This window comes from Moschus berezovskii, chromosome 2, assembly GCF_049115385.1.
Source record: "Moschus berezovskii isolate FMDL1 chromosome 2, NW_MosBer_1.0, whole genome shotgun sequence".
Classification (NCBI taxonomy): Eukaryota; Metazoa; Chordata; class Mammalia; order Artiodactyla; family Moschidae; genus Moschus; species Moschus berezovskii.
Genome location: NC_142461.1, coordinates 11,492,424 through 11,518,294, shown reverse-complemented (window position 1 = coordinate 11,518,294; position 25,871 = coordinate 11,492,424). Strand labels below are relative to the sequence as shown.

At 39.3% G+C, this 25,871-nt stretch overlaps 1 protein-coding gene across 10 annotated transcripts; it reads left to right on the top strand.

Moving 5' to 3' along the window:
• The first annotated feature begins 654 nt into the window (after window positions 1-654).
• TAF12 (TATA-box binding protein associated factor 12) lies at window positions 655-25,519 on the top strand. 10 transcript variants are annotated; one of them, XM_055397992.2, is made up of 7 exons: window positions 660-760; window positions 11,930-12,014; window positions 12,708-12,959; window positions 14,547-14,624; window positions 19,051-19,165; window positions 23,457-23,545; window positions 25,031-25,519. In XM_055397992.2, the coding sequence occupies exons 2-7, from the start codon at window positions 11,943-11,945 to the stop codon at window positions 25,064-25,066; spliced, it is 642 nt and encodes a 213-aa protein (XP_055253967.1). In that variant the 5' UTR covers window positions 660-760; window positions 11,930-11,942; the 3' UTR covers window positions 25,067-25,519. The 10 variants fall into 10 exon arrangements, with proteins under 10 accessions (XP_055253972.1, XP_055253967.1, XP_055253966.1 ...); XM_055397991.2 differs by having other exon boundaries at window positions 664-829; XM_055398000.2 differs by lacking the exon at window positions 11,930-12,014 and adding an exon at window positions 5,223-5,333 and having other exon boundaries at window positions 664-829.
• Window positions 25,520-25,871: the final 352 nt, after the last annotated feature.

Sequence of the window (25,871 nt, the reverse complement as noted above, 5' to 3'; positions counted from 1 at the left end):
GTTCCTGGTGGATAGTAAGCGCTCAATTGTTGTTAACTGCCAAACCACAGCCATAAACCGTTCTTTCTTGTCCCCAAGTTTCTCCGGTTGACGTCCAATAATTAGGTATCTATGGAGTGTTGGTCCCAGGAGATATTACTGTCCTCAGTTCAGTTTCAGTTCAGTCGCTCAGTCGTGTCCGACTCTTTGCGACCCCATGGACTGCAGCACGCCAGGCCTCCCTGTCCATCACCAACTCCCGGAGTTTACTCCAACTCCTGTCCATTGAGTTGGTGATGCCATCCAGCCATCTCATCCTCCGTCGGGACCTTCTCCTCCCGCCTTCAATTACTGTCCTCACAACACGACAAAGACACCAACCAAAAATGCAGACCTCTAAGCCATCCGACGGCGTCAATTACCGGTCTTGCTAGCAATATATACAACAAGCTATTTTGGGGAGAAACAACCAGGTCAGGGTTAGTAACGCCGGGACAGAAGGCGCAGAGCTCGCTCACACCACCAGTCAGTTACAAGCAGGAGAAACCCCAACCGCCAAAGCCAAGCTACCCGGCAAGAACACCACCACGCGTCTGAAGGCAGTCCGCGCCTGCGCAACCAGGCGTGCGCCCGCCGGCCGGAAGAGCCGCGCGTTTCCGGGTTGGGGCGGGGAGCGGTGCCGGAAGTACTTGGGGAGGGCCGAGCAGTCGGACAGGCTGCTGAGACGAACGCTTCACTGGGGCAGTCTCCGCATATCATGGGGAGATAGACGCTGCTGCCTGTGAGTCTTGGGCCCTGGCAGTTGAGGAAGAAGAGCGGGAGGAAGGAGTCAGGACCCAGACCCACAGTGGTCAGTATTTGAAGAGCCAGGTTGTGGAGGAGACGGGGCTGTGTGAGGAATCAGGCTCTTGGGACGGGACTGAGGGGCTCGGGGCTCCGAGAAGATACGGCTGTGGGGACCTGGGCTCCAGACGGGACATAGGGAAAGGGGACGGATGTGAATTATCCGGCATCCGAGGGAAAGCGGGCTGAGATGGCCAGACAGGATTATGAGGACCCACGCTCCTAAGAGGAATGGTCGGAAGAGAACGGGGCGTGAAGACACGGTCTCCTAAGGGGTAAAAGCCGAGCTGTAAGGACTTAGGCTGCTAAGCGATAGAAGCAGGACAGTGAAGACCCATGCTTCTGAGGAAGGATTCAGAAACGGGGCAGCGAAGACTTCGGTTCCTGAGGGGCAGGAGTAGTAAGAGGACACGGCTTTGGGAAGAACAGGAGCGGGCAGTGAAGACGGACTTCTGTGGGGACGGGATCGGAGCTTGGAGACTCCGAAGTATCTGAGGGAACAGGGCTGTAAGGGCCCGAACTCCTAAAAGCAAAGAGGATAAGGGGCCGTGGCTGTGAGGAAATGAGACTCTTAGTAAAAGGGAGAGAGTTCGGAAAAGATACAGGGATCCACTTTTTCTCCTCGTAGTCTCTGAACCGAGAGTGGTAAAGGATGTATTCAGGGGAAGACGACGACTCCTTCGCGCTGCCTGCTTGACCTTTTGGCAGGCTTGTCTTGTGTGGGATGCAATCTAGGAAGCCCACTTGCAAGCATCTTCTTTTTCAGCTTCGTTCTGGTAAAGCACCTGGTGTAAAGTTGAAGCAGTTATATACTTAGTAAGTGCTTTAAATCCCATTCTACTCAACTGAGCGCAGATCTCTGCATCTCAAAAAATGACGATGGTGGAGATGAAAGGACCAGGAAAGATAATATTTTTTTAAACTCATATTTTTACCTATAAGGAAGCTAAAATCCAAAGAAGATTAAGATTACAGTGAGGCCACGACTGATTAGATCATGATTTTGATACAGTACCCTGCTCTGCATAGCAGGTAGGAGATGCTTGTGGTTAATATTCCTTGAAAATATATTTCTAGAATCTTTGCTCTAACTTCAAACTCAAGAGGGAAGTTTTTACAGATTCTATTATTTTGAGTCTTTTTACTGTATTGACATTGACAAAATGAGTGTCACTTACAAGTTAGGAAACCTTTAAATGAAGCCCCTTCCCCCTCAAAAATATAGTAAGTCATTTAGAAAGTCAGGGGTAAGTAAATTGTGCCCTTTATTTTTAACATAAATATTTAGTGAAGATGGCTGCTTTAGATAAGGATGATGGGGATACTAGAACCAGTTACGTTCATTATTCAGTAATACCTTTTGCTGAAACTTAGAGTAAGTTTACAGTCCCACAAGTTAAATATTGTTAATTCCATTGTACAGATATATGAAATCAGTGCAGGGAGGTGAAGTGCCTTGCCTGAAATCACTTGCTACTAAGTGACCCAGCCCCAGTCAAATCCAGTTTTCTGTTTGACTAATAATTTTTTCTGTTTTTCTCAGTGGACTCCTCACCATGTCTCAGTTTGCTCTTCAGCAAAATGGAAGTTATACAAAGCCTAGCACTGAATAAAAGCTTTCCCTCCTCCTCCTCCAGACTCCTCTTAATATCAAGTACTGTAACTTATTAGGGCATTTAAGCAGTGTGCTTTTGAGGGGAACTAAATTCCTGTGTTTTAAAGAAGCACAGGTATTCAAGATGGAAAAATGGGACCTGTATAGAACTTTCCTCACAGTGGAGTAAGACATATTAATTTTAAATTTAGGAGGCTAAGAAAGACCAATGTGAAGAACAAGGACTTAAACTGGAGTAACTTTACAGTTATTGTAATATAAATTAGATGATTGGGGAAACCGGAATAACTTAGTTGCCAGTGGGTTTGCCTATACTGTTTTCAAATGCCTATACTGAATGCAAGTGATCAAAACTTACACCAAATTATGAGGTAAAGTATGACCATACTGCCATTTCAAAGTACCTGATGATTTAATTCATGATAGTTTACTCCTGAGTTATCATTCTCATCTACGTTTGCAAATTGTATTACTTAATTCGCTCATTTGTGGCTTTAGCATTGATTGAGTTATTAGAATAGGACTTCTAAGTAAGTATCTGATCAGAAAATCATTGTGTTAGAGCAAATATGAATAAAGAACATATTACTTTTGACCCAAAGTAGTTGAGAGGCAACACACCGGCAGTGTTTGTAACCTGCTCTGTGAAACAAGTGTGTGGAAGACAAACTTTTAAATCTATACATATGGACTTAATTTTAAATCTTATACTAATTGTTAGAGCTGGAGGAGACTTTAGATTTGCCTGGTCCTTGAGAATCCCATGGATGGAGGAGCCTGGTGGGCTACAGTCCACGGGGTCGCAAAGAGTCGGACACGACTGAGCGACTTCACTTTCTAATTATAGGAGTAGAAACTCTGGGCAAAGGCAGCTCACATAACTCAGTGGCAGAACTATGGTGGCACCTAGCCCAACTGACTTGCATCTTCCCTGTGTCACAGTACCTTTCATCAGCCTGCTGCTGACCATTTGCCACAACTTTTTTTTAATCCACTTTTCTTTTTTAAATGTCTGTAGTAATAAGAATAATTATGCCACTAATACATAGCAGGATGGGTGAAACATTTTAGGCTTAATATACTGACTTTTATAATTAAAATTTAAAAGAGGAGAGCATATATAATATACTAGCAAACATTTTAAATTGTACTTACCAGTGCCACACATTCTTCTAAGTGCTTTAGAATACATAAATTCAGTGAATGGTCACAGCAATCCCATGGGGTATACCTTATGATTAACTCCATTTTCTAGATGAGGAAATTGAGACATAAAGAGATTTGGTAACTTGCTCAAGGACGTAAAGCTGATAAGTGGCAGAGTAGGTGCTTGAACCCAGAAACTGCCACCAGAGTCCATCCCTTGACTGCTGTACTGTACTGCTTTTCTGCTAATTCAAAATTGCCTTAAAAAAAAAAAAAAGCCTGAACAGGATAAAACTAGTCAAACGAGTAGAAAAAATTCCCACATTTCTGTTGCTCTCAGATCTCAAAGACTACAGTAAAATGGATTCTTTGTGGTTTATTTAGGCTGGAAACCATGAGCTTGTTTAGGTGCATCTAGAAACCAGTGAGAAGAGAAACAGCCAGGTAGAAAACCCAAATCATTAAGTCATGTACCACAGTGATAAGGCTTTTATGCCATCAGGCTGGTAGTCCCCTTTCAGTTTGGGGTTTTTTGTTTGTTTGAATCTTAGTTCTCTGACCAGGGATTAAACCTGTGTTCCCTGCAGTGGAAGCATGGAGTTCTAATCACTGGACTGCCAAGGAATTCCCTACTTAATGTTTGTTTAAATAATAAATTCCTAAACATTTCAGAGGTAAAAGGGTTTTAAAGTCAATCCAGGCACATGATTTCAACATAGTAGGGGCTAGTAAAGAATTTGCTATTATATTTGTTCTCTCAAACTGACCTACAGTTAATACCTCTGTTTTTAATCCATGGTATATTCCTACCTCTTGGCATGCTAAGAAAATGAGTTAGAGATTTGAGTAGCCCAAAAGCAACCATAGTACGTTACATAATGGAATTCAGGTTATTTACGGTCACTTCATTCCATTGTGCTTGACCAGCATCATCTACAATTGAGCTAATGAAACTTGTCAGTAAACAGATAATTTGGACCATTTTGATCACGTTGTGATTTTGTGAAATTTTATTTTAAAATTTACGCACAGTAAAATCTACTTTTCGGGTTACAGTTCTGTGAGTTGAAACAAGTGTGTACTGTCATGTAAGCACCGTAACACTCAAGTTACATAACAGGGCCAGCACCATCCAATTTCCTTTATGCTGCTCTTTTGTAGTCAGACTTTCCCCTGGCAATCTCTGATCTGTTCTCCATCCATGTGTAGCTTTGCCTTTTCCGGACCCTTACAGGAAGAAGCCTTTGGAATCTTGCTTCTTTCATTTAGCTTAATGGACTGGAGATTATCCATGTTCCTTTCTGTTGCTAAATTGTATTCCATTGTATGGATGTACATAGTTCATTTATCCATTCTCCAGTTGAAAGATTGTTTTCAGTTTTTGGCAATTATGGATGATGTTGCTATAAACATTCACATACTGAGTTTTGTGTGACTAAAAGTTTTCATTTGTCTAGGGTAAATAGCTAGTGGTGGATTGCTGGGTCATATAGTAAGTATCTAATTTTATAATAAACTGCCAAACCATTTACCAAAGAGACTGTACCATTTTACAGTCACGCCATAAATGTATGAGGGTTTCAGTTGCTCCAAATCCTCTCTAGCACTTGTCTATTTTTAATTTTAATTATTTTTGTAGGTGCTTGCTACCGCTGCTGCTGCTGCTGCTAAGTCACTTCAGTTGTGTCCGACTCTGTGCAACCCCATAGACGGCAGCCCACCAGGCTCCTCTGTCCCCGGGATTCTCCAGGCAAGAATACTGGAGTGGGTTGCCATTTCCTTCTCCAAGTAGGTGCTTTCTGGTATCTCATAGTGGCTTTGGAGCTTCCCAGGTAGCGCAGAGGTAAAGAATCCGCCTGCCAATACAGGAGACACAAGAAACACAGGTTCGATCCCTGGGTTGAGAAGATCCCTAGAGTAGGAAATGGCCACCCACTCCAGTATTCTTGCCTGGAAAATTCCATGGACAGAGGAGCCTGGTGGCCTGTATAGTCCATGGGGTCGCAACGAATTGGACATGAGTAAGCACATAGTGGCTTTATTTTGCATTTCCCTAATGAGTAATGATACAGAGTATTTTTTCATGTGTTTATTTGCCATCTGCTTGTCTTTGATGAAGGATCTGTTCAGATCTTTTGCCCATTTTATAATTGAGTTGTTTTCTTAATGAATCTTGAGAGTCCTTTGTATATCCTGGATACAAATTGTTTGCTGAACCATGATTTGTAAATATTTTCTCTTAGTCTGAAACTTGTCTGTATTTTCATTTGCTGAGCAGAAGTTTTACATTGTGATAAGCCCATTTATCAATTTTTTCTTTTGTGGATTGTGCTTTTGGTGTTGTATCTAAGAACTCTGCTTGACCCAAAGTTAGGGAGATTTTCTCCTATGTTTTCTAGAAGTTTTATAGTTTTACATTTTTACCTTTAAGTCTATGATCAGCTTTGAATGTATTTTGTATAAGATATGAGATAAAGGTCAAGATTTATTTTGCTACTGCTATATTTTTTGTTAGGTTTTAAAAACAGGGGTCAATATTACCTATTTCTTCAGAGGAAACAAGCCAAACAGTAGTTTATTTTAATTTTTTTTCCAAATTCACAATTTATTCCTATATCCTTTATTTTAATTTTTATAGGTTACGTATGCACATATTACAGAATTTAGGGTATATAATTAAGTCTCACACCTTGATTCCATGGCCACCAAATACTACCATTCTCCTATCCCCCTCAAGACAACCACCTCTACCAGTTTCTTATGTATCTTTCCAAGAATAATTTTTACATTTATAATTATGTGTCTTTTAAAACAAGTGATAACAAATTATCCTCACTGTTCTGTACCTTGCATTTTCAATGTACAGTGTATCTTGCAGGTCATTTCATGAACTTCCTTGCTTTTTAGAAACTAGTTTATTGAAACAGTCACATATTATACAATTCACCAATTTAAAGTATACAATTCAGGGACTTCCCTGGTGGTCCAGTGGCTAAGACTCCATGTTCCCAATGCAGGGGGCGGGAGTTCAACACCTGGTTAGGAAACTAAGATTCCATATGCCATGAGGCACAGCCAAAAAAAGAAAAAGTATACAATTCATTGTTTTGGTTTCCTTGTTTATTTGGTTGTACTGAGTCTTTGTAGCGCAGGGATCTTTGATCTTCATTGTGGCATTCAAGATCTTTAGTTGAGGTGGGGGGGATCTTTTTTTTAAGTTGTGGCACATGGAATCTAGTTCCCTCAGCAGGGATTGAACCTGAACCCTGGAGTCTTAGCTACTGGAGCACCAGGGAAGTCCCTAGTCCAGTGTTTTATGGTACAGCAGCAGCAGAGGGCTGTGCAACCATCACCACAATCTACTCTAGATTATTTTTGTCACTCCTAAAAGAAACTGTGTAAACATTAGAAGTCAGTCCCTGTCCGTCTCCCCACTCCTCAGCTCTAGCAACCACTACAGTATAGATTGGTCTATTCTGGACATTTCATATAAATGGAATCATACAATATATAATCTTTTGTAACTGATTTCTTTCACTTAGATAATATTTTCATGTCTCATTTTTTTTCAGTGTATTCCATTATATTTTGATATTCTAGTGTATTTAACTATGACTTTGATAGACATTTAGGTTGAAATTGCTTGTATGTGTAGTATTCTATTCATATACAAGTTCAGCTGTAATATTAATTGCTAAAAATAGAACCATAGGATCAAAACAATATACACTTTTCTTATTTTGATAGATATGGCCAAGTAGCTCTTTATAGAGACCTCTAACTAATTTTCATTCCCCTATCTCCAGCAACTTATGAAATGATTATTTCTCCATAAAATTTTCAAACACAGTATGTAACTATATCATCATTGCCAAATGGCAAATAAATAGTACCTTGTAGTTTTAATTTGTATTTTTATTATAAATTAGAATAAGGATCATTTCATTGTTTTAAGAACCATTTGAATTTCTCTTGTACTGTCATGTTTCTTCATAGTATTTATTTTGTGTAGTTAGTTCTTACTGATTTGCAGTTATTTTTTATATATAAAATAAATTAGTTCTTTGATACATTTTGCATATATTTTTGCTAGTTTGTCTTTTGTCCTTTAACATTATTTGTTACATTTGTTGCCATGCAGACATTTTTATTTTTGTGTAGTTGAACATATTAGTCTCTTTTATGGCTCCTGAACTTTCATTTCTTTAAAAGGATATTATTTACTCTTGAGAATATTGTTTTTCCAGTTTTTAAAAATTGAGATAACTTAGATTTGTGTAACATTGTAAAAGATAATACAGAGCACCCTTTGCACCACCAGTTTTCTCTACCAATAACATTTCACAAAACTGTTGAGTAATATGACAATCAGGATATCAACATTGATACAACCAATCTTATTCAGATTTCCCCAGTTTTACCTGCACTTGTTTGCTTATATGTATATATGTACTAAGTGCTACATAATTTCATCACTTTTTATGGGTTAATTTATCCATCATCACCATTAAGATATTGAACAGTTCCATCACAAGGGCTCTTCGTTGCCCCTTTGTAACCATATCTCCCTCCTTCCCAGCCAGTCCCTGACAACCTCACTAATCTGTCCTCTGTAAAATTTTGTTATTTCGAAGATGTTACATAAATGGAATTATACAGTGTGCACTCTTTGAATTGGCTTTTGCTCAGCATAATTTTCTGGAAGTTCATTCAAGTTGTGCATATCAGTAGTTCGTTCCTTTTTCTCACTGAGTAGTATTCCATGGTATGGATCTACCACAGTTTGTTTAATGATTCCCCTGTTGAAGGACATCTGAATTGACTGCGGTTTTTGATTATTACCTGTAAGTCTACTATGAGCATTCATGTACAGATTTTGGTGTAAACATAAGTTTTCATTTCTCTAGGATAAATGCCTAGGATTGCAGTTGCTGGGTCATATAGTAGTTGCGTGGTTTTTTGTTTTTGTTTTTCCAGATTCACTTTATTGAGGTATAATTTGGATTCAATAAAATGTATACCTTGTAAGCATATAGTTCTGTGAGTTTTGATAAATTAGCAGCTGTGTTAGCATTCCCCCCATTTCAGATATAGAACGTTTACATCACCTCGAAAACTTCCACCCTGCCCTGCTGCAGTCAGTCTCTGCCTCATCTATCATTAGAGACTTGTGTTTAGATCATTAGATATTAAAATTTCACATAAATGGGATCATAGTATATATTATTTTGAGACTGTCTTTTTTTTCTACCAAAATATTTTGATTCATTCCTGTTGTTTTCTGTATTAGTGATTTTTTTCTTTTCCATTTTTTAATAAACTCTTAGAGGAGTTTTATTTATTTATCTAGGAGGTCCTACCAGGATAGCAATTTTAGATTTATAGAAAAATTGAGAAGATAGTACAGAGCTCCCATATACCCTGCACCCAGTTACTATAATAATGCACTTCATTGTTAATATCTTACGTTAGTATAGTATATTCATTACAACTAATCAACCAATTTTGATACATCATTATTAGCTGAAGTCCATGGTTTATTCAGGTCTTAGTTTTTCTACTTAGTCTTCATGTCTTTTTATGCTCCTCTGTGACAGTATATCAGAGAAGGCAATGGCAAGCCACTCCAGTACTCTTGCCTAGAAAATCCCATGGATGGAGGAGCCTGGAGTCCGTGGGGTCGCTAAGGGTCGGACACGATTGAGCGACTTCACTTTCACTTTTCACTTTCACACATTGGAGAAGGAAATGGCAACCCACTCCAGTGTTCTTGCCTGGAGAATCCCAGGGACGGGGGAGCCTGGTGGGCTGCCGTCTATGGGGTCACACAGAGTCGGACACGACTGAAGTGACTTAGCAGTAGCAGTGACAGTATATATTTAGATTTTTAAGAAATTGTTTTATAGAATGGCTAAGGCCTGGCGTGCTGTGATTCATGGGGTCACGGAGAGTCAGACACGACTGAGCGACTGAACTGAACTGAACTGACACCATTTATATTTCCACTAGATGTGAGTGATCCAGTTTCTCTGCATCCTCATTGGCACTTGGTGTCACTATTTTTTATTTTAGTTATTCTGATAATTGTGTAGTTATATCTCATTATAGTTTTACTTTGCCTTTCTTTAATGACTAATGTTGTTGATTTAATGACTTTCAATTTGCTTAGACTCTCTGCTTATCCTCCTTGGTATAATGTCTGGTGTGACTTTTGTCCATTTTCGAGTTGAATTACTTTTTTTTAAACTATTGAGTTTTGAGAGTTTTGTTGGATCTATAGTTTGTAAATATTTTCTCCTAGTCTGTAGCTTGTCTTTCCATCTTTTCTACATGGGCTTTCACCGAGGAAACTTTTAATATTTGATGAGGGCCAGTTTATCAGTTTTCCCTTTTATTGATCATGCTTTTGGTGTCATGTCTGAGAATGCTTTGCCTAGCTAAAGCCCGAAAACTTTCATTTTTTTTTAAATTTTGTAGTTATACATTTTACATATATGTGATCCACTTTGAGTTAATTTTTGTATAAAGTGTAAATTTTAGGTTTCAGAATATTCTTTAAAGATATTCTGTATTTTATCTGTGATTTGATATTTAAAATTTAAATATCTGATCCATCTGGAATGGAGGAGCGTATGAAAGGGAAAATTTATAACTCCCCCCAGTGCAAATTGATCAACTATTTACATTTTTAATATGAAACTGGATGTTTTCCAGATATACTCAGTCATACCCCACCATTTATTCAATAACCTGTCTTTTCTCTATTGATACATGCTATGAACATGAGTGTATAGCTTTGTGTGAGAACATAAATTTTCAGTTTTCTGAGATAAATGCCTAGGAGTGTCATTTTTTACCTATTTGGGGGAGGGGTTGGTTTATTGTCCCTAATTGTGGCATAATTTAAAATGCACAGATCTTAAATATTCAGTGTGATGAGCTTGACAGGTGTGTAAGCCCATGAGACCATCACCCACCCAGGCATGTTCTGGTGCTTTAAATCCAACCAACCAAAGGAGCGATCTAGGAAACTCAGAGCAGTGCCAGGCTGCAAATGGGTGTCTGGTTATCATCTGCTTTGTTTGTTTTGTTTTAATGGAAGAAGTAGCTCACTAACCCAGAATTTTTGAAAAGTTAGAAGTATCATTTGTTTCTCAACAGAATCAGTGGGAACGGTAAATTTCAGTCCTGTCTTAGAAACTTTGATCTTTCTTACGTTATACAGATTCCACTTATTTCATTAAGGCAGTTTATTTTCTTAGTAGCCATCAGAGCTATTCCTTAAGATTAATTCCTATATGATTATTCATATTTGGCACCGTGTAGATAGCTATTTTTTTAAATCTCCAGGTTCTTTTTTTTTTTAATATTTATTTATTTGGCTGTGCCAGTTCTTAGTTGTGGCATGTACAATCTCATTCCCCAATCAGGGTTCAAACCCATGCCCCTTGCATTGAAGCATGGAATCTTAGCCACTGGACCACCAGGAAAGTCCCTATCTACAAGTTCTTAATAGGGAAATTTCCATTATTCAGAAATACAAAAACGTTCTTCCACTTACTTTGCGCAATACTCAGTGCTATTTGAGAAGTAAGTCTGTTGAATGTTGTGGGAATGTTATTTCAGAACAGAGTATGTTCATACTGATAATCTTCAATAAAACTTTATCATAGAACTTGCTCTGGGAAAATAGTTTGCTTTTTATAAAATTAGAAGAATTATTACCATTTAACAACCTTTTCTTTTCCTGATTCTTTCTTTGGTAACATTTGTGAGTAAGGGAGAAGGAAACATGGACCATGTGTTTTTTTAAAAAAGTAATCTTTATGTTATGCTACCCTGGTCAGCCAACTGTTGGCCAACAAAGTTTCTCTTGATCATTTAACTAGTTGCTTTTATTGAGAGTAAACCAGCAGAAGATGATTTCTGCCATTAGAGTTAGACACTTTGTTGAAGAGGAGCTCAGCAATAGGAGCAAGAGTAGATGAAGATACTCATTTGGGTTGCTAAGCTTTATCAGGTTTTGAAAACTTTGCCATGATTCTTGCAGGTTCAAATTCTGTAATTTTGGCCAATAAAATGTTTCATATGCTGCTAGTTTATCCCTAACAGTAGAGCATTCATTTTTTTGGAAGAGAGTCTTAATGTTACTATTGTTATAATTAATTAATTTTAAAAGTTATATATGAAAGAGATGGAGATGTTTTTCTTGGTACACAGTAGGAATAAGGAAACGTTTCTCTGCATCCAGTTTGCCTGCATCCTGGTCTTTGAAGACATGCAGGCCATGCAACTGAAATGGTTCTGTTACAAGGGTGGTGCTTGATGCCAGTTATTCATTTACAGGTAGCTTTTGAAAATGGCTGCCTCTCATTTCACCGGGCTCACAGCCGTTGCTGATGTAATTAAAGATCTAGACACTCAGATAGCTGTAAGTAAGCTCCTTGAGGTCACTGTGGGCAGAACTCCTTGAATGTGCTTCTGATCTTGATGACACCAAAGCTGAGGTCCACCGAGTCAACTTCATGGCTCTAAAATTTAGAAGTCTTGGCTATTCCAGGCTGGGGACTCTGCATGTATTTAAAGATTGCTAACACTCAGAGAAAATTTGCCCTTGATGACAGAGAAGAGCTTACTTTTAACAGTTGCTAAATTTATTGTGTTTATCAGGCCCTGACGTAGATTTAAGCATGTTTGAAATGCTGAAATGAACTAATCTGTTTTTTGAAGTTTTGTGACTAGGTTTCAAGTATGTGATTGTGCCATGACTTATTTGAATTTAGTGTTATTTGATGTTCAAAAATAATGCATGTACTACTTAACCAAGTATTTTGTTTTTACAAAATCTTCAAAAATGTCTTGCTCATTCTAGTTTATTTATGTACATAAGAGTCCTCATTTCATTTAATTTCTTATTTCACTTGTGTGAACTATTTAGCTTTTCAGAAAGAGATGGTTTCTAAATATCAGGTAAGAGCAGTGAATATTCTTTATACCAGTTTGAATGTGCAGGTGTCAGATGAAGACTCTTCAAAGTCCAACAGACCTCATAGAATTTTACTTTTAAAATTCATCCTTTATTACATGTCTTTCCTGAAGTAATTCTTTTGTTTTTCTTCTCCAGTTGATTGGCCTTGGTCCTCATAGCTCCAAAAAGAAACAAGATCTCGATAAGCTCTATGAGCTGAAGTCCAAAGCAAGACAGATTATGAACCAGTTTGGTCCCTCAGCCCTAATCAACCTGTCCAATTTCTCATCAATAAAACCGGAACCAGCTAGCACCCCTCCACAAGGCTCCATGGCCAATAGCACTGCAGTGGTAAAGATCCCAGGCACTCCTGGGACAGGAGGGCGTCTCAGCCCTGAAAACAATCAGGTATTATCCTCTTTTTGTTCTCTGTGGGCACTTCTTATCTGTTCTTTAAAGCAGTGATACTCTGAGAGAAGTCCATCTCAGATTCTGCCTCTTCCTCTCAGACTTCTCAAGTTCTTTATTGATATATCATGTACATTTATGAATTTTTACTTTGTAGGATATATGTGTGTATACATATATATGTGTATATGTATATATATATACACATGCATGCATTAATACGATACCTTGCCTATGACAGGTTTTTATATATTTATATATAAATATATGCTATATAATTGTTAAGCAAAGTAAAATAGGTAAATAATTAATGGCTTCATTATTCATTATTCCTATAATAAAAGTACCCTTGCTTCCAGTCTTTTCACCTTCTAGTTCATCCAGCTGCTGCCGTTATTCATTTTCTGCAATGATTCTATAATCTGACCTCCTCTTTTTACCCATGATCGTGATTCTGTCCTCCAGAGCCATAAAAAATAAGTATAATCTCTGACTTGGGCCTTGTAGGCTGAGTAGAACAGGATAAGGAGACAATAGTTCAAGAGAATGAGGAATGGGTTAGGCAGATAGTCAGGAGATTGATTACCATACTGAGTATGGAGTTGGAGAAGAGCAGGAATTAAAATTGTATCGGTGGGATTACAGCAGAACATACTGGGCCTGTGTTAGTTTCCATTGGAACTTTTAGTTAATAAACAGTCTTTGCAAATATTCAATGAGGCATTAAAATAACATAATAAAGTATCTTAGGAGGATTAACTTGACAGTAAGGGGACAAGAAAGGTAAGAAAGGGGGCAGACTGAGAGGAAGTCTGAGACTCTTGCCGTAAATCACGATATGTGGTAAAGAATTAAGCAATAATGGTAGAATGGATAGATCTGAGACATTATTAACAAATATTTATTTTCAAAATTATATTCTTTTTTCCTCTTTCCAATGTTATACAGGCTTTTCATGAAATTTTAGAAAAAGAGAGTAAATAGTCCGTAATTCTACTACCACCCCAAAGTAACTGTGGTAAACATTTTAGTGTGTGTCTTTTGATTGTTCTTTAGTGGCATGATATAATTTTTCCTTTATGAAAGAGGGGATCATAGTTGTACATACTTATACAAATATTCAGTTAAACAGAGAGGAACACATGTTCCCAGCCATTGAGGAGCTTTTAGGCTATTAAGTCAGGAAACAAGGAAAGAAACCCAATGATGGAAGGGTACACAGGGTTCGACAGAGGCCGAAGGAGGAGGTGGTTGCTTTTACCTGGGTAGCCTAGGAAAGCACAGAAAGGAGGCTCTGTGAGCTGAGCAGGTGGGAAGAAGGATAGAAGAGCTTGTCCAAAGGCAGCAGAGGAGTTACGTAACTTGTGGTGGTCAGAAAATTGATAATTAATACAGAGTTTCCTAAAATTATTTGACAGATGTTGGCCTCTCCTCCATGCTGCTCTTTCTGCCTTTTCCTAGGCTATTCTCATCTCTAGAATATAGTCTTCCAGTAATAGCTCCAAGTAGGCCAGATTGATAATTCTTTGGAAAGTAGAAATCAAACACGGTAAATTGGCTGAAAACTGTTCTCCCAATTAACTTTAGGTATTGACCAAGAAGAAGTTACAGGACTTAGTAAGAGAAGTGGATCCTAATGAGCAATTGGATGAAGATGTGGAGGAGGTAAGGTGGGACTGGGTACTCCAGAGTCTGTGTCCCTGAGAAGTCGCACAGCTGTTAACAGCACAGACTGTAGAGGCAGACATATCTGAATTTGAGACTTGGCTCTGTGGGTGTGTTAGTGAAGCTTTCTAAAACTCAGCTTCCTCCTGTGTTGGTGAGGTATGACATTATTTATCTACAGGGTTATTCAGGGTTTTTGTGAGGGTCCAGTACTCTTGCCTGGAAAATCTCATGGACGGAGGAGCCTGGTAGGCTGCAGTCCATGGGGTCGCTAAGGGTCGGACACGACTGAAGCAACTTAGCAGCAGCCTCAGCAGAATAACTTACACAAATCACCTTAGAGAATGTTTAACGCTTATACTTAACAACACTGCTATTTTTGCCTATCAAAAAGGGTGTAGTCTGCTACTCATAGGCAGGCACTTTCAACAATTTAAATTGTTTCTTCTATGTCTTTTTTAATTATTATTTTTTTTTTTGCCACACTGTTGGGGCCTGTGGGATTTTAGTTCGCTGACCGGGATTGAACCCATGCTCCCTGTATTGAAAGTGGTGAGCCTAAACCACTGGACCATCAGGGAAGTCCCCATTCCACTGAATTTCTGAGTAATATACTTAAACAGATATTCTTTGATTCATTAATTTTCTAATAGTTGTAAACTTACTGTTATGGTAGACAAGAATTTGTTAAACCACTCACATACATTCCGTGCTTGCTTTCCTTTCTCTCATTTTTCCAGTATCGTTTTGTTACAATTTTTCCATAGCCCAGAAATCAGTATTTACATTATTCTGGCTATTTAATTATTTACTCTTCACCAGTGAGCCAAGTGATGCCTATGACCACCTTTCCTTTTTGGTATAACTTATCTTCTTGAAGTAGATAATTGACCCTTTTTAGTTACTTAGTTTTCTTTGTGCCTTTTTTATTCAGCTTCCACTATTAGCTATCTTATACCCCATCAACATTATTTTCCAAATGGAAAAATACTTGATTTGGGTTTTCTCCCTCCTGGAGATCATACTCTGAGAAGCCTCCATCCTCTTCCGGTTTGATTTATTTTAATCCACTTACACAGACACCTCCCCTTCCTTTTGTTCTTTTTCTGTTGGATGTCTTGTCTCCTAAATCCCACATCCTCTTACTTTACTCCTTCATTTTGTTAGACTAGATTTTTTTGTTGTTGTTACTTGCTATGAAAGGCTAGATGATAGGTAAAACGTTTGAAAATATCTGCAGTCTAACCTCACACTTAGTTTTTAGTTTGGCTGAATTTAGAATTCTATTTGGAAGTTATTTTTTTCCTGTTAGTGATGAAGGCATCGCTCCATTGTCTTCTGAAATCTAAGAAACCTTAGGCTATTCTGGTCCCAGTTCTTTTAGGGTCTAAATTTTTTCCTGTTTTGAGTTTTCATATGAGCCTTATATGTATCTTTTTTCTTTTGTTGTGCTATGTTCTTACTGGCTTCTTTTAGACACTTGCATGCCTCAATTCACAGATGATATTGTTTTTTTTTTTCTTTTCCTTTTCTGAGGAATATGTAGTGATAGAGAAGGGAAATGCAGGTTGCAAAAACAGTATAATTTCACTGTTATGTTTTTTTTTTTTTATCTGGAGGGAAAATATTTGTCCTCACTATGTGAGTTTGGTTTTTTAGATAGCAGTTTTATCAAAATAAAATTCATGTAACACACAATTCATGCATTTGAAATATACACAGTTCATTGGTTTTTAGTATATTCACAGAATTGTACAGCTATCAGCATAATCTTAGAACATTGTCAGCACCCCTAAAAGGAGCAGTCACTTCATTTTCCCCCAACCCCCTCAACCCTTGGCAACCACTAAACTACTTTCTGTCTCTTTAGATTTGTTTATTTTGGATATTTCAAATAATTGGAATCATATAATAATTGGTCTTATATGACTAGTATCTTTCACTTAACATAATATTTTTTAAATTCATCCTGTTGTAGCAGGTGTCAATACTTCATTTCTTTTTACGACTGAATAATAATAATAGTCCATTGTATGGGTATGCCACATTTTGTTTTTCCATTTATCAGTTGATGGACATTTGGATTATTTCCACTTTTTGGCTATTATCACTAATATTGCCATGAACATTCATGTACAGGTTTTTTTTTTTTCTTTCCTTTCTTTTTTTGAAATCATGTACAATTTTTTCTGTGGGCATACATTTTCATTTCTTTTGGATATATACCTAAGACTGGAATTGATGAGTCATATGGTAACTGTGTTTTTCCTTTGAGGAATTTCCTGTTTTTATAAAGTGTTCCATCCTTTGACATTTCCACCAGCTGTTATGAGGGTTCCATTATTTTAATATTAGTTTTTTGATAATTTCTTCTCTATTATTGTTCTTTCTTTCTGGAATGACAGTTGTCCATGTAACTTAGTAGTTACGTGGCTATGAACAAGTTAGTCTCCATGAATCTTAGCATCCTCTTCTATAAAATTAGGATAAAATCCATGCCCCATTTTTTTTTCCACAAGATTATTATAACAGTAACAGTTGGATGTTGGATCTTCTGCTTAGTTTTGGTTGTTTTTTTTTTAAATCTTTTCTATTGTTTATTTCTTTACAATTCTAAGTTTTGCTTGCTGGAGAGATTTTCCTCAGTTTATCTTCTAAATTTTAACTTTTTTTTTTTTTAATAAAAATTTTAATTTCCATGAACTTTTTCTTGTTGACTGTTTTTTTCCCCTTAAGCCATTCTGTTCTTATTTTATGATTATTAGGGTCTTCTTCTATTTTTCTCTCTGAAGATATTAATTATGTTGTTTGACATTTTCTTCTTTTCCCTGTATTGTCTGTTTCCTCTGGATCCCCTAATCCCCCTTTGGTTTGTTTATTTTCTTTTTAGTGTTGGAGGTTTTCTTCAGATGTCTAGTAATCCTGGTGTGTGTGGGGAAAAGTCGCTTGGCTGCTTTTGAAGATGAGGATTGGAAGTCTGTTCTATAATATAGACATGTAACAATTCTTCAGTTTTTAGTTCCATATCTCAGTCAAGTCTTCTCTGGTTAATGATAGCTCCAAATCCTGGATCTGGCAAATCAGTTCAGTTCTCATTGGTGTCCCCTCTACAGGGATTTGTGTTATACCTTCTGTCTGCTAGGTCAGTTCCCACTCTTTCTTTGTTACCTCTTTTCCAAAAATTTGCTGTAAAAGTTTATTGGAATCTCTTGCCCATTAAGGTTTTCTCTCCTTTTCTTGTTGTCTTTGTGTATTTATATATCTTCCCCCCGCCACCCTTTTCTTGTTATTTTATTGGGTTAGGGAAGGAGAGGTCATTTTTGGAGTTGACTTACCATGTTTAATCATTTGAAATCTTTCTTTTAGATAGTTTGGTTCCATAGGAAAGATAGCAATATATTAATGGTCTAGCAGAAAAAGTAATGTTTATAACTATGGCTGTAATTTTATTTTATTTTTTTTCCAGAGGAAGACATGAGGAAGGTATTCACTTATCAAAATTTCAGGTTTTTTTAATTGTACGTTTTTAACTTCAGAATTCTGATTTTGCTCTTTACATAGTCTACAAATAATGGATAATGAAGCGGAAAGAATCTAGGATTTGGACTCAGAACCTTGAGCTCGAATCCTCCTTCCGCTGCTTAGTAGTTACATGGCTATGAACAAGTTAGTCTCCATGAATCTTAGCGTCCTCTTCTATAGAATTAGGATAAAATCTATGCATTTTTCCCCCCATGGGATTATTATAAGGACTCGGTGAGATAATGGAAATAAAAATGCTTAAGAGAATATGAAGGCGGAGAAGGCGATGATGGCACCCCACTCCAGTACTCCTGCCTGGAAAATCCCATGGGCGGAGGAGCCTGGTGGGCTGCAGTCCATGGGGTCCTGAAGAGTTGGACATGACTGAGCGACTTCACTTTCACTTTTCACTTTCATGCATTGGAGAAGGCAGTGGCAGCCCACTCCAGTGTTCTTGCCTGGAGAACCCCAGGGATGGGGGAGCCTGGTGGGCTGCCGTCTATGGGGTTGCACAGAGTCGACACGACTGAAGCGACTTAGCAGTAGTAGGAAGAGAATATGAAGGATTTAATGAGAAAATGAGGATTTAATGATTCACTTTTATGTTCCTCCCCAATTCAGAAGAAGATATAGAGGGGGTAGGGCTTGGGCTGGTGGACTGCTGGTAGGTAGAAAGTACAGAAAATGCATCCTCAGACAGGTGTGAATTTCTCTCAGCCTGGTTAACGAGTGGGTATGTTTCTCTTGTCCTCACTCCTCCTCCTTACCTTCACTCAAATGCTGATTCCAGCCCTTGTAATAGAAAGCCTGACTAGATATGTGATTCAAGCAAATACAGGTGTCTCAGCAACAGGCACCTACCCTGCCATGCTGTGGTTACTCTCCCCCATTGGTTTTCCCCCAGATGCTGTTGCAGATTGCTGATGATTTTATTGAGAGTGTGGTGACAGCTGCCTGCCAGCTTGCTCGGCATCGCAAGTCCAGCACCCTGGAGGTGAAAGATGTCCAGTTGCATCTAGGTATGTGGTCTTGTTTCTCCCTGAGGTATCCACACTGTTGCTCCTTCAGGAACCTACCTTCCAGGATCAGACTTTAGGGCTCTGGTATTTATATGTTCATTCAATAGTAACATTAAACAGGAAAGAGAAATCCATCCATGGTAGGGGAATGGGCCCTGCATTGGGTTTGCCACTTTCTAACTGTACCACCTTATCCTTTCCACTTACTTTCTCTTAAAGTCGATTTTCTCATTCATAAAATAGGGATCATAATATCCGCCTTACAGGGTCATTGTGAGGATTATAGATAATGTTTGTAAAGTGACTGGCACAAAATAATGAGCTTAGTATGTGAAGTTATTATATGTCCATCATTCATATAATGGTATTTTCCTTCCAGTTTTTAGTTTATTGATGTATTTTTCCCAAGAACATTTTATCCCTAATGCACATATAATTTTGTATTCTGCTTTTCTACTTAATAGACACTAAATTTGAGCTTGGATTTTTCTGGGAGATACTCATCTAACATTGATAATCATAATCACTTGGAAATGAATAAGCCACCCCTGCTGCATTGGTTGCAGTATTATCAAAAGGAAGGGAACAATCTGTGACTACAAAGTCAGGCCAAGAGAATGGGGCACAGTTATTAAGGGATTCAGTACAGATCATCCCATGACTGAAAGGCTTCCTTCTCGGTATCAGGGAGCTACTGCTCAGAAGGTGCTGGTCCTGGGGGTGGAATAAATGACACGCTTCTGGTTAACATTGCTGGTATTATTAGCAGAAGACTTTGCATCATACTTTCACATCATACTTTGGCCACCTGATGCAAAGAACTGACTCATTGGAAAAGACCCTGATGCTGGGAAAGATTGAAGGCAGGAGGAGAAGGGGATGACAGAGGATGAGATGGTTGGATGGCATCACCGACTCCATGGATGTGAGTTTGAGCAAGCTCCAGAAGTGGGTGATGGACAGGGAAGCCTGGCTTGCTGCAGTCCATGGGGTCGCAAAGAGTCAGACACGACTTCAGTGACTGAATTGAACTGAATAGCAGAGACAGATATTTCAGTTACCTGTTACTGTGTAACAAACATGGCAGAAACAGCATGGCTTTTGTTAACTAGCTTCTGAAGATACACTGCATTGCATGTGCACGTGCTCAGTCGCTCAGTCGTGTCTGACTCTTTGCGACCCCAAGGACTATAGCCCGCCAGGCTCCTCTGTCCATGGGATTCTCCAGGCATGAATACTGGAGTGGGGTGTCATTTCCTTCTCCAGGGGATCTTCCCGACCCAGGGATTGAACCAGCATCTCTTACATCTCCTGCGTTAGCAGGCAGGTTCTTTACCACTAGTGCCACCTGGGAAGCTGAATTCTGTTCTATGAGGCAATCACAAAGACCTGTCCAGGTTCAAGGGGAGGGATCACAGACTCCACTACTAGAAGACATACTTTAAAACCACCACAACACAAATGCATAGAGACCAAAAGTACAATGGTGGTTACCAGAGGCTAGGAGGATGGAGCAATGGAAGTTATTGTTTAATGTGTACAGAGTTTAGGTTTGGATGGATTAAAAAGTTTTAGAGGTGGATAATGGTAATGGTTGTGTGAATGTACTTACTGCCACTGAGCCATACACTTAAAAATGGTTAATTTTATGTATATTTTATCATACCCTCCCCAAAACAATCCCACACAGTTTATATTACTTTCAGAGTTTAACATTCCTGTTTGTAAAAGTATTTTGTATTTTGATTGTTGAAAATAAAATTGAAATGTCAGTTTCTTCATTACAGGTAAGAAATAATTATCACAGACATGAATACTTGAAATTCTGTATGACCAGAATAGCTTCTTGTCAGGGGGCCTAAAGGAACCTGAATCATAAGAAAGATTGCTGGGAGGCATGGGATCAGAGCATGGGAAGTTAGGGAACCTGGTGTTGACCATTTAGGTCAGCTGCACACACCTCCCCTCCTCCTAGCCCTAGCAAGGATAAGTTTGCCAGTGGAGCTGTAAACCTTGATGGCTTTCTTTTAGACAGGCTGGGATGGATACTGCCAGTGTTTGCTATTTCCTATACTTGAATAGTTAAATAACCTCACCTTCTGATTGACATGGTCTTCATATCTTTATTTTTTTTTTTTGCATTAAATATATTTATCTATAGAGTGTACATTCATACTAATTCATTATCTTCAGGTTTAAATAAATGTAAATATTCAGGGTTACTAAACTGATTAACTTAGGTATCTTCTAACTAGTTTTACTTGAATATATATTCAATATGTACTCCTTTTGAGTAGAGATTTATTCCCTGAACAACAGACTGGTTCCAAATAGAAAAAGGAGTACGTCAAGGTTGTATATTGTCACCCTGCTTATTTAACTTATATGCAGAGTACATCATGAGGAACGCTGGGCTGGAAGAAGCACAAGCTGGAATCAAGATTGCTGGGAGAAATATCAATAACCTCAGATATGCAGATGACACCACCCTTATGGCAGAAAGTGAAGAGGAACTCAAAAGCCTCTTGATGAAAGTGAAAGAGGAGAGTGAAAAGGTTGGCTTGAAGCTCAACATTCAGAAAACAAAGATCATGGCATCTGGTCCTATCACTTCATGGGAAATAGATGGGGAAACAGTGGAAACAGTGTCAGACTTTATTTTTGGGGGCTCCAAAATCACTGCGGATGCTGATTGCATCCATGAAATTAAAAGATGCTTACTCCTTGGAAGGAAACTTATGAACAACCTAGATAGTATATTAAAAAGCAGAGACATTACTTTGCCAACCAAGGTCCGTCTAGTCAAGGCTATGGTTTTTCCCGTGGTCATGTATGGATGTGAGAGTTGGACTGTGAAGAAGGCTGATCGCCGAAGAATTGATGCTTTTGACCTGTGGTGCTGGAGAAGACTCTTGAGAGTCCCTTGGACTGCAAGGAGATCCAACCAGTCCATTCTGGGGGAAATCAGTCCTGGGTGTTCATTGGAAGGACTGATGCTAAAGCTGAAACTCCAATACTTTGGCCACCTCATGCGACAAGTTGACTCACTGGAAAAGACTCTGATGCTGGGAGGGATTGGGGGCGGAAGGAGATGGGGACAACCTAGAATGAGATGGCTGGATGGCATCACAGACTCGATGGACATGAGTTTGAGTGTACTCCGGGAGTTGGTGATGGACAGGGAGGCCTGGTGTGCTGTGATTCATGGGGTCGCAAAGAGTCAGACACGACTGAGCGACTGAACTGAACTAAATCTTATGTGTGATTTTTTTACATTTGATGTACTTAAAGTGCAGTACACTTTTATTCGTGGATTGAGGGGTCCATGTAGCTATGCCAGTTTCTGATAAAGGAGAATAACCAAATGTCTGCCCTCTGGTAACTTGGAGTAGCAGTTTTACAGCCATGGTCATCCAGTGGCAAAAGGACATGGAGCTGTGGCGTGGACATACCTGTTTCAGTATCTGTATTTCTGCGTGTTTGTCTCAGGCTCTGGGATTGCAGTATGCCACTGAGGGCTCTCAACTTCCCTATCAGGTGGTTATTTCTGTTGTTGTTACTCAGTCACCAGATTGTGTCCAACTCTTTGCTTCCCTCTGGATTGCAGCACACCAGGCTTCCCTGTCCTCCACTACCTCCTGGAGTCTGCCTAATTTCATGTCCATTGAATTAGTGATGTCAACCAACCATCTCATCTTCTGCCGCCCTCTTCTCTTTCTGTCTTCAATCTTTCCCAGCATCAGGGTCTTTTCCAATGAGTAGGCTCTTCGCCTCAGGTAGCCAAAGTATTGGAGCTTCAGCTTCCAATGAGTATTTCTGTTGTTACTACCATATAAAAGGTCAAGAAACCAAGACCCAACATTATATTGCTCCACAGTGAAGCAACAGAGCTAGGTCTTGGCTCTTCACTCCAGATTGCTAAGAGTGCCTTTCTGTTCCTACTCCTCCTTTAGGTTTGAGAGGGGTTGCCTTGAGCATAAGGGTGAGATGATTGAAGAAACATGTAACTTTCCTGAAAAGCTACATAGAAAACCTTAGGGCTTCACACTCAAAATTTTGACTCATTTACCTCCTTTTTCCTTGCAAGAACATCAAACAGTGTCCTCTTAAACCTTTAAGGCACCATATGCAGTTACCTGTTTGGGTCCCATAGAGCCATTCTTCAGAGTTACTGTTTATTAGTACAGTGGATTGCCCAGGTTAGTGCTCCCTGACCCTTGTCTGAGAGTCACACTGCACCCCAGACACTCTTCCTGGTCCCCTTATCTCTGTGTGGGCTTCTTCCTTACAGAACGCCAGTGGAACATGTGGATCCCAGGGTTTGGCTCTGAAGAAATCCGACCCTACAAAAAAGCTTGCACCACAGAAGCTCACAAACAGGTGAGAAGCCTTCAGAGCCCAAGGCTGCTACGGCTGATTCCTTGAGTTGTGTCTCGTAGAGAAGGCACACAGCTACCATCTGTAGCTGGGAAATGACTGGGGTGTCATTTCCCCCAAATGTCAGAGAGGGCAGGAGGCAGCAAGTCCCCATGGCACATCAGACATGTTTTTCCTTGGTACTTTGCTGTTCTCACGTGGGATCTGTTTTTTCTCTCAACTCTGATGAGAGAAAAAACTGAGTGTCTGTGGGTGTTGCTTAAAGTTGTTGATTCTAGGTTCTTCTAACATGGATGGAACTTGCCCCCACCACATCTCTTTAATGAAATCTTTCATTGTTGCTGATTTGAACATCATCTAGGACCCCCTGACTAAAGGGCAGTTTAAGGAAAGAAGTATGCTATACTTATGCCAGGAGGTAGCACCCAGGCTGCTCTGCCAGGCATTCTGGCCTCTGCCCCAGCTTAACCTTTGTTCTCTGTCCCTCTTACTGCAGAACTGAGGGGTCAGTAAGAGAATCTGTCTCCACTTCTGCTGGAGAACAAGCTGTTCCAGTCATTAGTCAGTCTCATAGCAATATTGGCCTCCATTTGACAAGTCTTAATTAAACTGGCTCCTCTGATTTGAAAGTGGGCTTTTTGCAAGCTTTAGATGGCCACAGTTGGGCAGTTCTGACTGAGTGTACCTTGCTTTTCCATAGATTAGGATCTCTGGATGGGTATGTTTACAAAGCTCACAAAGGAAGCTCTATAAGAAGACTGCTAATAGCCTAAGTGCAGTGTTGTTCAGAAGGGAGTCCCTCAAGGCAGTGGACAGTCAATTTGGTTCTGCTATCAAATTGTCCACTTTTAGCCCTATTTATTTATCAGTCAGCAAATATCATAATGTTAAAACAATCTCATAGTCAAAAAGAGTGAGCAAAGCAAGTCGTTAATTTGGCCAGTGGCTGGTAATAGGAAGATTTGAAACCCGTGATCTGAATGTTGCCCTGATGGGTTATGGTGGAAATTATTAGAGTCAGTTTCCTCCATTGCAGGTCATCAAGTGTGAAATGTCAGCTCCCTTTGTGTGCTGGCAACAGGGTCAAAACAGAGGCCTCTTCCCTATTTTCTCCATCATCAGGAAGAGATTGGTGAGGGGGAGTAAGCCTAGAAAACACATATTTTGATGGCCTGTCCCTTAAATCACCAAAAGGCAAGAAATGTCAGCTTCTGCTTTTAACTTTTTTTTTTGCCATCCTGCTAGCATAGGGCTTTTTGAGTCTTTCGGTCAATGAAATGGGTCTGCTGGCCAATATAAACATCTCTTAGGGCCCCACAGACTGCACTTTAGTTAGAAGGAGTCTGCTAAGCTGCCCTGTGCCTGTAAGTTCCTGAGGACTCCAGCCTCAGGAGTGGCATAGACCATGCTGCCTGGTAACCACACATCGGTTTCCTGGAAAGTTCCTCACTCTAACCTGTGTCATTGCTTATTTCTCTCTCCTTTCAGAGAATGGCGTTGATCCGGAAAACAACCAAGAAATAACGCATGGGAAGGTCAGGGGATGGACAGCAATGTATTTGGAGATACTTGAGCTGAGACCTCAGCCATCTCATCCTTGGATTTTTTTTTTTAATGCTTTACAGAGAAGCATATATTTTTTATTAACATTGCAGCAATATCTATAATGACTGAGAGGATCTGCCAAAAGAATAAAGCCTCCTACCCCAACTTCCAGTCCCTGTTCCCTGCCGTCTCAAAGAAGAGCAGTGTATCTTCCAGAGAAGATTTTATTTGTGGTTTATTATATAAGTGATTGAATAGGGGACAAAGCATTATGGTCTTGTTTGGTGAGAGAGTATTAATATTAGCAGGATTTGTAGAGGTTTCTGTTCCCTTCTCCCTCCCCCTTCTCCTTGTACTTTGTAATGTCAGTGTTTATATGAATATGACTTTCATTTGCTTTTCCAGAATAAAGAAGTTATTAATCAAAGGAAACAGGGTACATGGCTTACAGCCTTTGAAATGCCAGAGGATAAGCAAGGCTGAATGTAGGCCTCTAGTCAGCAGATGGCAGCACTATTATTCATTTCTGTGATGGAGGAAAAAACCCAGGGATTTTTCCATTATTTTACTCCAAGAAAGACCTTACCATCATCAGGACTTTCAGTCCAGTCTCTCTGCCATAACAATTGAGCAGGGTGACCTTTTCTTATCAGCCCCAAACTGAAGAGGCATCCTGATTTGGGGAAATTGTTTTTGATCTGCTTTTCTGGAACTTCTGGAGTTCATCTTTGATGCTGAGAAAAGATAGCAATAGACTTAGGGGAAGGCCTTTCCGTGCAAGCTT